This window comes from Cavia porcellus, unplaced genomic scaffold (genome assembly GCF_034190915.1).
Source record: "Cavia porcellus strain 051 isolate PalLab524CR breed Dunkin Hartley unplaced genomic scaffold, mCavPor4.1 scaffold_2, whole genome shotgun sequence".
In the NCBI taxonomy this organism is placed as follows: domain Eukaryota; kingdom Metazoa; phylum Chordata; class Mammalia; order Rodentia; family Caviidae; genus Cavia; species Cavia porcellus.
This window is the reverse complement of record NW_026947485.1, coordinates 118,110,344-118,122,409: the sequence shown is the minus strand read 5'-3', so window position 1 is coordinate 118,122,409 and position 12,066 is coordinate 118,110,344. Positions and strand designations below refer to the sequence as shown.

At 55.7% G+C, this 12,066-nt stretch overlaps 1 protein-coding gene across 2 annotated transcripts in view; it reads left to right on the top strand.

Annotated features, from left to right (window-relative positions):
- Serinc5 (serine incorporator 5) overlaps positions 1–12,066 on the top strand; it is a 67,328-nt gene that overhangs the window by 25,311 nt on the left and 29,951 nt on the right. For both annotated transcript variants that reach the window (XM_013143471.3, XM_063245264.1), the window contains exon 2: positions 4,801–4,968. In XM_013143471.3, the coding sequence (XP_012998925.1) occupies positions 4,801–4,968 (168 nt within the window). The remainder of the gene's footprint in view (positions 1–4,800; positions 4,969–12,066) is intronic.

The following is a 12,066-nucleotide window of genomic DNA, read 5'->3' as shown; positions in this document are numbered from 1 at the left end:
TGGGGAGCACCGACCTGGCTCGCAAGGCCTGGCCAGGTCTCAGTACTGCAGATGAGATGGACAGAGAGAAAGACTGTCCGACTCTGTGGCTATGTGACGGTCTCTTCCGGGAAAGGCCACAGATGAAAGTCCTGGCACTCGGTGATGCATGTGGGCAGAGGCCCAGCATGCAGCACATGGCAGGGACCCTGGCCCAAGGGTCTGGACTGGCCGGCACTGTCATGACTTCACCCGCATTCTTCACTCAGCATCTGTGGAGTCGGGGATGGGCAGGCACTGTTTTGTTCTTTTATTATTATTGGTTTTGTGTTTTTAAAAAATAGCCTTTGTGCTGGTGTGGTGTACACATCTGTGATCTCAGCACCCTGGGAGACTGAAGCAGCCTGACTGCAAATTAGAGATCAGCCTGGCCATCTTAGTGAGACCCTGTCTCAGAAAACAGAAAGACCAAGTTAGACCAGAGTAGACCAGACCAGACCAGACCAGACCAAACCAAACCAAACCAAACCAAACCAAACCAAACCAAACCAAACCAAACCAAAGGGCTTGACTCGTCAGAGCAGTTTCAGGTTCACAGCAAAACAGGAGAGACGGCACCGATCTTCACATGTACTCCGTGTCCCCGTGTAGGTGGCCTCCGAGCCATCGTGCTGCATCACTGCATCTGCCGAACCCACATTGGCATTTGAGGCCTCAGTTGTTCAGCAGAGCCTTTATCTTCTGGAGCCAGGGCCCAGGACGCCAGTGCAGGGCTGAGTCAGCCACCAATCCCAGGGGTAGCTCAGGGTGAGGATCTCTCAGTCATCCCCACTGCTGGACATGATCACAGCACCCACAGGGTACAGAAGGAGAGCAAGCTTGTGGCTCACTGCTAGCTCTGAGGCTGAGCCGTCCTGGGGAAGGGTGTGGTGGGGCGGAGGGGTTCAGCTCATGGAGGGTGGGTGGGGTGGGGAGTGGAGTGGGGACAGAGCCAGAGGGAAGACACTAGGGCCCAGATGGAGATGCCAAGGCCATGGCTCCATGACCCCAGACACCCCCAGGAGCCAGCTTCACCAGTCTTCAGGGTGAGTCCTAAGCCAGTCAAGGTGACCCTCTGCCCTGCCCACCATGGTGTGCAGCTGGCCCAGGGTGAGAAGGTACCGGACAGGACCCTGCTTTGCTGTAAGTTCTGTTCTTCCAGAAACAGCTGGTCAACCAAGAGGGCTGTGCAAACTGTGGAATGCTCACATAAACATTTTTTTCATGAGTGAATGCTGTTTTGAATTTCTGTCTGATACATCTGTGTATCTGTGTATCTGTGTATCAGTGTTTAGCTTAAGATAATCCGTTTGTTCTCTTGGTTGTTGGCATAGTTTGCTTTGAAGAATAACGTTTGTACTAAGAAAAAGACCACTGTGAATTACGTTTGAAACCTGTATCTGTGAATACCTGCACACTCCCATGTGCACAGGCATTTTACAACATCTTACTTCTTGTGGTGCGGTTAGAACCTGTTGCAGCTTGTGTCTGATGTCCCCAAAGCCTCATGCAGTCAGACGTGGGGCTGCATCTAGAGTGTGTGGCTGATGCGTGGTGCAGTGTGTGATTATTAAATTGGTTCTCTGATTGGTTTGACACCGCTAATCCTGGCAGCCTGGATACCATATCAATGGGGCAGAAAGATGATGTTGGGGCTTCTTGTTTCTTCGATATGTTCTGCCCACATGAACAATTGCCCCTCTGCTCTGCTGCCCCACCTTGGAGCCAGCTGATTATGGACCGAAACCTCCCCAAACTGTGAGCTACATAAGCTCCCCCTCTTTAACTTGGGGTGTCAGGTATTTTTGTCTCAGCAAGGAGAGCAGTAGTAGAGAACTCATAGCCTCGCACCTGCCAGACAAATGTACTCCGGCTACACTCCGGTCCGCCATGTATTTTAAATGCAGAGAAAAAGTGCACAGTAAAGTTTGCAAACTCTGGCCCCACAATGACATGAGACTTTAGTGATGGAGCACAGCGGTGTCTCCTTGCTGTGATGTTTCTGCAGTCACAGCCTTTGAATGATGGCCGAGGCTCTGGGTCCTGCAGGGGAGTCCTGCAGGGATGCTGGTATCTGCTTCCTGTCTCACTGTGAGCAGGGGAGACTCAGCCAGAAGAGGTTTATTTGTTGTGGGTGGTGGAGGGCCCAGTACAGTCAGGTCGGCTCTCCGCTTTGGCATGGGGCCCTGGTCCCCTTCCCTGACGTGATGCCTTCTGCCCAGGCCTGCGGCCTCTCTGTGCCTCGTGGCAGCACCATACTCTGACCAGGCCTTTTCTCTGTGGGCCACTGAGGGTCGTTTGAGGTCCAGATGCAGCCTTCTGCTTCCAGAGGTTCACTTTCCCAGATAAGATGAGCATTTTGTTTATGGCGTTTGAATTTGAGATACAGTGAGGTTGCTGGGTGTGTAGAGGCGCTGTACCTCTAACCCGAGCACTCAGGAGGCTGAGGCAGGAGGATCACTGCGAGTTCAAAGCCAGCCTGGGCTATGTATCGAGACCTGTCACAAAACACACACACACACACACACACACACACACAGAGAGAGAGAGAGAGAGAGAGAGAGAGAGAGAGAAAGAGAGAGAGAGAGAGAGAGATACAGATACAGTGAGGCTGCTTGTGTCAGAGCACGTGGCTTAAACACGGGAGAAAGGACTGGGGAGCTTGGCAGGTGGAAGAGGAGGGAGGTGGGACCTAGAAACCAAACCAGCTTTGTGTGTGTGGGTTAGGGAAGGAGGGAGGGGGACGTTTGGAAACATGAGTAGAAAGGGGTTGGTAAAATCAGAGATTGAAAGTTTGTATAAATGATTGTGAAGAAGCCCATGAAAAATGCATGTAGGCTTGTAACTCCAGCAGTCTGGGAGGCTGAGGCAGGAGGAGCACAACTGTGAGCCCAACCTGGAAAACTCTGTGGTTTAGCAAGGCCTTGTCTCAAAAGGCGGTGGAGGCGGGGGTAGAGTTCAGTGCAGAAACCCTGGGTTCCATCCCCAGTACCAGAAAACAAAGCAACAAACCCCAGCGCACAGGTAGTGGTGGTCAGATCCTGGTTGTGCATGTGGATCCGTTGGCCCAGGTAGAGTGACCTCTCCTGAAGTGGAGGCCCAGCCTTCTGAGTCTGGGAAGCTTGAGGAGGAAGACAGACTGGAAAATTCCATGGGAGGAACGGTGAGATGGGCAGCACTGTCTGGGTTCTCCGCGCAGGTGCAAAGCTGTGCTGGGTTCTGGCCGGCGTCTGCTTGTTTGTCCTGTGCACCTGCGGCCTTGTCCCACTGTGGGGATGTTCTGATTGATACTTGTGTGGAAGCCTGACCATTGGAACCGAAGGTCAGCGTTCGTGCTGTGTCGGCATCTGCAGAATCAGAGGAGCTTCTTTGATGGAATTCTTGCTGACCCGGTCTCTGAGGAGCTTTTCCACAGCCCCACAGAGCGAGGGTCCCAAAGGCTCCCGCACATGTCCCGCTCCTGCCCCTGCTCTGCAAACAGGGAGACTGAGTCTTGCTTTTTGATTTTTATTTTTGTGAGTGCACAGGTGCAGTGCATCACGATCACACGCCTTGTGGGGTCCTGATTCTTTCTCTGGTCCCCTCCCTTCCCCCTCTCTGAAGGGTACAGACCTTGCTTGTGCCTATGGCCGGGTGCAGAGCCCGCCTGTGGACCCTGTTCAAGACTGACCTTGCAGCTCCCCAAGTACAGGTCCCGTGGGGTGAGTGGCCCTGGGGATGCGCTGTACCCTGCCACCCCTGCTGGCATTCCTCCTAGGGTGGGAGCTCTGAGGCAGTGGTTGCTCTCCATGTCTCCCTTGAGGTGGCTGGCGGAGCTTTCCCACCCAGGTGCCCTGGGCTTCCACGCAGCTGCTCACAGGTCCCCCGGTTTCCTCAAGCCCTGGTCTGTGCGTGACTTCCTGTTTTTCCTGTTCTACCTCCCTGCTTGTTGTTTTTCAAATTCTCGGTTACTTCCTTGCCCTCTTTTGTCTGTGAGTGGTGCCCGGTGCCTTTCCTGTTTATTGTGGCATCTCCCTGCCCTCCGTGCTTACCTTGAATGTGGTGTCAGGTCGATTTTAGGCAGAACTGGGCCGAACGCCTGAGCTCCGGGTGCCTGGAGCACGCGCATTTTGCAAGTCATGACCTGCCAAAGGGGGGCATTGTGCTTGTGAGTGGTGGCTCAGGGTTGGTGCTAGCTGGGTCTCCTACAATCCTGGCACTGGCCACCCAGAGCTGGTGCAGACCCGGGCTCGAGGTGCAGTCTGTAAGACTGTCTGGGTTCCCATGTGCAGCCTGGCAGCATCCCCCCTCCTTGGGTCTGATTATGGGCTGGAGTGGCTCCCACAACTCAGGAGCACTGTGCTTACTAGCTGCTGGCGTAAAGGATGCAGGTGAGTGGCCAGGTGCGGAAGATGTCACAGGCTGAGTCCAGAGGGGTCCCAGCCTTGGAGCACCTGTTCCTGTGGGCTGGGAGACAGCACCCTCCGGACACCTGGAGGCTGTCCCAAGTGCCCAGGCCAGGGGAGTAGAGATGCTACCAGAGGTGGGGTGTGAAATCTCGAAGCCCTCAGTCATGAGGCTGATTCCCAGGCCACCTGGGTTCCTGAAGCCACCTCTAGAGCTTATGCTCAGGTGCAGGATAAATGATGGTGTGGCACCCAGCGCACTCCTTGCCCCCATCATCCTGCAGACCCCAGGGTTTCCAGAGCTCTGCTGCTGGGAGCCTGGGCAGGGAACCGGGTGGATTCGCACTGCCCGCTGTGCCACGGCGTCATGTTCTGAGGTGCTCTTGTTCTTTTCCAGCTGGCCTGCTGCTGTGGGACGGCAGGCTGCTCCCTCTGCTGTGGTTGCTGCCCCAAGGTCCGACAGTCTCGCACCACCCGCTTCATGTATGCACTCTACTTCATCCTGGTCGTCGTGCTGTGCTGCCTCATGATGTCCCCCACTGTGGCCAAGGCCATGCAGGAGCATGTAAGTTGGCCTTCCCTGTGTGGGTGCTGTGTGCAGGGCGTGGGGGGCAGATTGCAGGGCAGGGTGCATGTGTTCCCCCGGGGCCCTGTGACACCTGTCTACTGCCATCCGGCCTGGTGGGTGGTGGGTGGTCCTGAAGATAACAGGGTGGGCCCTGGCGTCCCCTGTCTCCCCTGTCTCCAGGGGAGACTCAAGGGACCAGAGCCACGGGTGCCAGCTACAGGCTGTGTGCGCCAAAAGGTTGTGTGCACCCATCTAGGACTTGTGCATTTCTCTGTTCTCCCTCGGTGGACCTCTTGACCAGTCAGGGGAGGGGTCTTCAGGGAGCCCAGTAAATAACCCCACCTTCCTTTCCTAGCTTCTGAACACCCTGACAAGGAGACAAAGATGTCAGCAGGTAGATGCCAAATACCAGGTGTGATGTAAACTTCCTGTGAATATTCCCATGTGCTAGTCTGAGAGTCTACATAAAATCATAAAATTAACTGCCCCTGTACCATAATGTAACCTATCTCCTCTTGCTGGGTGTTCAAGAATTGTGCTTTGGGAGATCAAAGCTGAAAAAATAACTGGGCTAGGAGGACAGCTGCTGTTTCTGCCTGGCTCCCAGGGTCAACAAGGACCCAGAACATGCGTGAGGGCATCTTTCTACAAGATCCTACAACTCTGGCGAGTCACCCAACCTCCTGAGTAGAGAGAGACCTGAGGGTGGGGATAGACCAGTGTGCATTGCACTAGAAGGAGGTCACCATGCTTCCAAGGAGAGCCATGTGGTCAGCCACAGACTGAGACCCTTCCTGGCAGGTGGCACACCCGACGGAGGGTTAACTGTGCTAGGAGGCTATGATTGTGGCCCCAGAGGAAATGCCCAAGGAGATTTAACTGACCCCCATATATCAGGATGTACATTATGATTGACAGAGGTCTCATCTTAAGTTGGCCCTCAGCACTTCATGACAGGAGGACGAAGCCAGAGATATGGGTAACAGTGACACAGGCTGGACATACAGAGGGGCTTTTGGTCACTGACCCCTGCTGACAGTCCTGAGGACCAGCTGGTTCCAACTGCTGTTCCATCCCTTTAAAAAGTGTTAAAGAGTGCTCTAAGTGCTCCTTCCCCAGTCTACCTTTCCGTTCTGCTGCATGCTTTGGTCACACATGCTTTAATTGCTTGATAAAGCCTGGTCATTCTCGCCTCGAGGCTGCCAAATGCCAAGTGAGACATACAAGTGATACAAGCCATACAAGTGAGACATACTGTAAAGGCGCCAGGCTTCTCCCGCTGATGCCTGTTGGACGAACCTCCCTGCTAACTTCTCCATCTGCTGTTCCCCCGGCTCCAACCCCATTCAGCTCAAAGAAGCCAGCTCAGTCATTGCTGGTTTCCTACCAGCAGCCAGGTAGTGTCTCAGGACGGGGACTGTAGGGACAGGGTCCTGTCGATAGGGAAGAGAGAGGATAAGGCCTCCTTCAGCTTTGTGAGAGGTCAATGGGGAGACTAGGGGTGGTAGCCTCTGTTTCTGCAAATTAGGCCCAAGCAGTCAGAAAGACCAAGGCGAGGAGGCTAAGCTCAGGGAGGACCCAAGTGCTGCAATCCTGGTGAGCCCCTTTGCTTAATCCTTAAACCTGAACTACAGGTCCCTAAACCCCTACACATAAACTCAGCCTCCACCAACAACAGGAAAGGTCACGTGACCAGAAGAGCTCCCACAGGAGCACCAGAGACAGCGGGGAAGCCGGTTTCTAGGAGCAGCAGCTGAGTAGCTGCCCTCTCTCTCTTTCCTCTTTTCTCTGCCTTCACGTAAATCATCTTCAGTTGAAACATCTGATTCCAAAGACACACTGCCCTGAGCCCTTCCAGACCTGCCCCACCCTGAGTGTACTTATTCTGCACCTCAGTGAATTTAACCTCAGTGTGGGTCACTCAGCCCCACCTGTGCCCTTGGCCTCCCACAGTGACCTAGGCAGCCTGGAGTGGCAGCCTGGTCTCTCTGGGCTGGGACAGGACAGCAGCAGACTGTTGTGGGGGGAGAGGGGGGAGGTGGAGGGAGCCGGACACATACCTGCAGTGGGTTCGTAAACAATATAGGAATTCAAGCAGCGAAACTGATGATGAATTGTATTACCTGAGCTCAGGACCACTAGCAGAGTCCCACCGAGTGGTGGTGAACTGAAGGGTCACAGGGTATTTACGAGAAAAAAACCACAAAAAGACATCCTGCTGGAAACAAGTTAGCTAGAATCGTCCATTAATTTTGGTTGATACCTGTATTCTGCTTTGTTGAGCAGGTTAATTTTTCTCTTGTGGGTGCAGCCCATTCTGCTTTTCTTATGAGACTTGTGCTCTAATTTTTCACTCCACTGGGTCAAACACAGGGCACAAGATGGCATTGGTTATGCCAGGCTACAACAGTCTTGAGGCTCCACAGCTGTGCACGGAGGAGGCTGCAGTGATTGTAAATGCACACTCGTGCTTCAGAGCAACGGTGTTTTGCCTTTTGCTGTGCTGCAGATAGAACCCGGGCCCCAGGCTGCCAGGCAGGCTCTCCGGCACCAGGTCCAGGTCAGTGTGGATCCCTGGCGCCAGTGTTGGTGAAGTGCTCATGGTTGTGCCCACATCCTCTGTGTGCACACCTGTGGCTGCTGCGCTCTGGCTGCTTGGAGCCCCTGCGGGCGAGGCGAGGAGGGACTGTAATATGTCCAGGCAGGCGCCAGCTTGTCCTTGAGCAGGACAGAGGCTGAGTCTGCTGAGGCCTAGTCCTCGGGGGCTGTGTGTGGGGCGGGAAGCCTGGGGGCAGCGGGGCTGGAGCGCAGGTGGCATCATGCCTCCTGGTCTTCCTGCCTCTGCTGGCTTCAGCCTGGGGGGTTGTAGCAGAAGCACAAGTGTCAGACTGCTGCTGACACCATGGACTGCACCCCGCCCTGAGGCTCCCTGAAGCTCATTTGCTACTTTTGTTTTACCAGGAGGGTTGAGTTCCCTCCTAATTTCCACAAGCAGTGGCCAGGTGCCCTGTGGGTGTGTGGTGGACTCACTGTCCCCATGTCTGCAGTATGATCTCTGCTCTTAAAATGTTGGTGGGATCAAACCTTGGATCCCAGAAATAAGATCTGGAGCCAGGCAGACCTGCGGCATCGCTCTGGGGGAGGTTGTGGGGAAGCTCTTGGCAGGAGGTAGGGACAACCTGGCCCCTCCATGGAGTGTGGGCTTCATCACTGTAACATAAACAGGTCAGTTGCCACCCCACTTCCTGCTGCTGGTGGAGCCCCAGGAGCAGACAAGGCAGCCTGGTGTCGCTGGCGAGCTTTGTGCAGGGATGGCATTTGCAGAGCCCACATGTGTGGTGTGGTAAATGCCACCTCCAGGCTCACACCGAGCGTGTTGGCTGTCACCACCTGCGCCCACCTGCGCCCACCTGCAGGCAGGTGCCATTCTGGTCCCTGCTCAGCGGGGGGAGCCACGGCATTGAGTCCTTGTGGTCCTTGTGCCAGGGCACCAGCTCTGAGCAGCTGAGTTGGGATTGGAGCCGAGGCTGAACTGGTTCTGAATTCCTGGGCTTTGTACAAAAGCGATCGAAACACAGGGTGAATGTGTAAATGTAAAATAAGTTACTCCAGTGAGCGTCACCTTGGCATTACCCCCTCAGACCCCTGCCTTGGTTTTGTGGACACTTCTCCCATCGTCCAGTGCTGCAGCCCTGGAGACCTTTCTCCTGGGTGTCTTTACCAGGTGTGATTAGAAATTTGGTGGCTGCCACCATGGAGCGCCACCCAGCGGAAAGGCAGCTCATAACGTGACACCGTGTCCTCCTGGTCCACTACATCCCATGGACCTGATACTGTGCGACTTTTGGGTCTCCCCTAAAGTCAAAATGACCATGAAAGCAAAACGTTTTGAGTCCATTCACAGCATTGAGGCAGCCAGGATGGGACACCTCAGGGCCTCAGGGAGAAGGACACCAGAGTGGGGCAGACAGTGGCAGTGGCTCAGGTGGGTGTTCAGAGTGAGTGGAGACTTTGAGTGGGGTTCAGGCAGAGCATCTTCGATGGCAGCCCTCGTATTTATTGACACTTCATAGCTAGAGAGGAGGAGAAGGAGCAAGAGCAGACATGTGGTGAAGGACCAGAAAGAGAGGAAACCTTGACTGAACCCTCAGGCGTCTCTGTGTGGAGGTGGAAAGCCCTGAGTGTGGTCTGGCCACAGGCAGTCTGCCCGTGTCCTGCAGGACAGGACCCTGGGGAGTCAGGCGCGGAGCCCAGCGGTGACAGTGCTGTTGGTGGCTTGGGGTTCCTTGGCTGGGAGAGCAGATGGCACAGAGAGGCAGGGAAGGGCTGACTGAGGCCTTTGTGCTGTCCCCTCCCTGTCCTGAATGCACCTATTTAGAAGTTGGCCTGGCTTCCTGCTGGGAGAGGCCCTGGGTGGGACGGCCCTTGCCATCCTCAGGTCAGCAGTGGCTGGAGGGGCTGAGCTCATCCTAGGGCATGCAGCCCTGGTGAAAGGGCCTCTTGTGGCCTCCAGGCTTGGGTCCTGTGTGCTCTGTGTGGCTGCAGGAATGCTGGGGGCAAGGCAGGGAGAGGAGATCTGCTTTGGGCTGGGAGCCCGGGCGGCAGTACGGTCAGCTGTGCAGGTCTCACTGTGGTTCAGCCCAGCTTGGGCTTAAGCCTGGAGACTGGGCTGGGAGAGCCGCCCTGCTCCTCTGCTCTGCAGGTAGTGTCCCTGCGCTATGGCCTGGGGCCAAGGGCACCCCACTCACCTCAGAAAACAGAGCCCAGGCGTCCAGAGCCACCTTGCTATCACTGTGCAACTTAAGTGGATGCCCACCTCGCTGTTGATGCCCTCGTGCTTATAGCCTCTCCTCTCTTTGTGAGACAGGCGGTGCAGTCCAGGTTACCTGGGAACTCACCATCCTCCTACCTCAGCCTCCCGAGTGCTGGGGTCACAGGTGTGAGCCACCTTACCCAGTTCTGATGTTCCTTTTACAATGTGGGATGGGAGCGGAGCTGGCGAGAGAGTAAGGTCCCTGATAAAGCCATGATTGGACTGGATGGTGACCTTGGAAACCCTGTGGTCGAGTGGGCCAGAGAAGGAAAGTTCTGGCTTCTTGGGGAGCAGGGGCGCCCTAAAACCCAGCCTTCCTCGGAGAAGGAGGGTCCGTGTCCCTGAAGGCCCTGGTACCTCCACGAGAGTTCACAGCCCCTGGGGAGGACTCTGAACGTTCCGGATCCCAAGTGCACGGCTCTGGGTTTTCCCAAGATGCCAGAGGGGCTGGAATTTTCTGCATTTTGGGTTTTTGCATCCATCGCACTACACTGCACTTGTTGACAGGACGTGTGTGAGTGTGGATGTCGTGGGCTCCCATCCCCAGACATCCCCAGACATGGGCTCCCCAGTGATGGGACCCCAGGCGGGGGGGAGGAGGGGGGAAGGGAGTGAGATGCCACACTGTTTGTCTGGGTGTAGAGGCCAGGTCCTTCCTTGGTCCGTTCTAGGGTGGACGGTGCTCTCAGCCGGTGTGCCTTCCTCTCTGATCAGGTAATGAGCCTCTGTGCCCTGGCCTGTAAGCCAGCAAGCTGCAAGCAGCCTGTAGGTCACCAGGAGCCCTGCTGGCACCCGGCCCAGGGAGTGTGGGCCTCATGAGCCAGCGCAGCCTCGGAGTCCTGATGGAGGGCAGCTCCAGGGTGATGAGGACTGCAGGTGCCCGGGAGTCAGAGCTGTGCAGGGGATAGCGATACTTTCTCAGGATGTAATTTGAATAAATTGTTGACACTTTTGAAAGGCAGAGAAGTCCTAGGTCATGGACAGGCGAGTGTCAGTGGCTCAGGTAGTGCAGTGACCCGTGCAGGTTGCAGTCCCAGGTGCAGCAGAGACACAAACCCAGTACCCGCTCATCCGACCAGCGTCCCCTGCCAGATGTTCACAGAATGCAGGGAAAGCCCCTTAGCGAGAGTGGTCTGCCTGCGAGTCCCCCACATTCTTTCGGGACATCATCCCCACCTGCCTGTCCTAGGCAGTGCTGCGTCCTGGCGGGGCTGTTCCTCCAGGGTGGAAAATGGCCCCACAAGTATAGCGTGTGCTCACCCAGTGACTTTGTGTGGAGAGCAGAACGTGCCTTCCACTGTGGTGCTGGCTGAGTCCCTTGCAGACAAACCCCAGCAGTGAGAAGCAGGCCTGAGGGGCCAGAGCTCCGAGTGGTTTGTCCAGGCCCAGTGCAGAGGTCTGGCTCCAGCATTGGGGGTGTCCTTGCGCTGGGGTGCTTTGGGGCACACTGAAGCCCACGCAGATCTCTTCCTTCTCTGAGGCTGCTGTAGGTGTGCTTTGTTAGAGTAGCATCAAACTGCAGAAACCAAAACAGAATGCCACTCAACACTTGTGTGATTCTGGGGGATTTGCTTGTTTCACTTTGTTTTTAGCCCCTCGGAGGTGGTGCACGTTTCCAAGGCTCACTTGGGTTCTGAGGTTCAGAGAGCCTTTGGATGTGATGCTCCAAGGCCATCCCAAGGTCCCCTAGGCTGTCAGAGTTGCTGGGCAGCTGGTGGTTAGTGTCTGCCCTTAAATCCTTGGAGTCCCTTCCCTGCTGGTGGGAGAGAGTTCCCACATGTTTCCCAACAGCTTTAACTCTGGGCTGAATTCCCATGGCTGGGGGCCTTCGGGGGAGAGCAGCCTTGCCTGTTGGCCTGGATCGGCTCCTCATGGGGCCTCATCCTGCCCAGTCGGGGGCTGTGGGAAAGGCTTGGCCACAGGCAGCTGTGGAAACCTCATCTGTCCTGCCCAGAGCCCCCGCCTGGGTCTCTTTTTCTCTTTTTGTTTTTGAGTTTGAACCAAGGACAGAGAGGCTTGGTCCTTGTCCAGTAATAATGAGCTTTCCAGGAGCCCAGAGAGCAGGAATCCAGGCTTTCTGCCCTCAGTCCTCAAGGGCATCTTGCCCAGGGCAGCAGATATGATTGGGAGCCTCGAGGAGTGGCCTGGCTGTGGTGGGGAGAGTGAAGAGAGGGAGGAGGCTCTGCAGCCTCTCTATGCCCAGGTAGTGTCTGCTGAGTCCACGGATCCATCCCAGGACACAGCTCTCGGCTCTTGACTCGAAGCTCTTGGCAGGGAAGCAT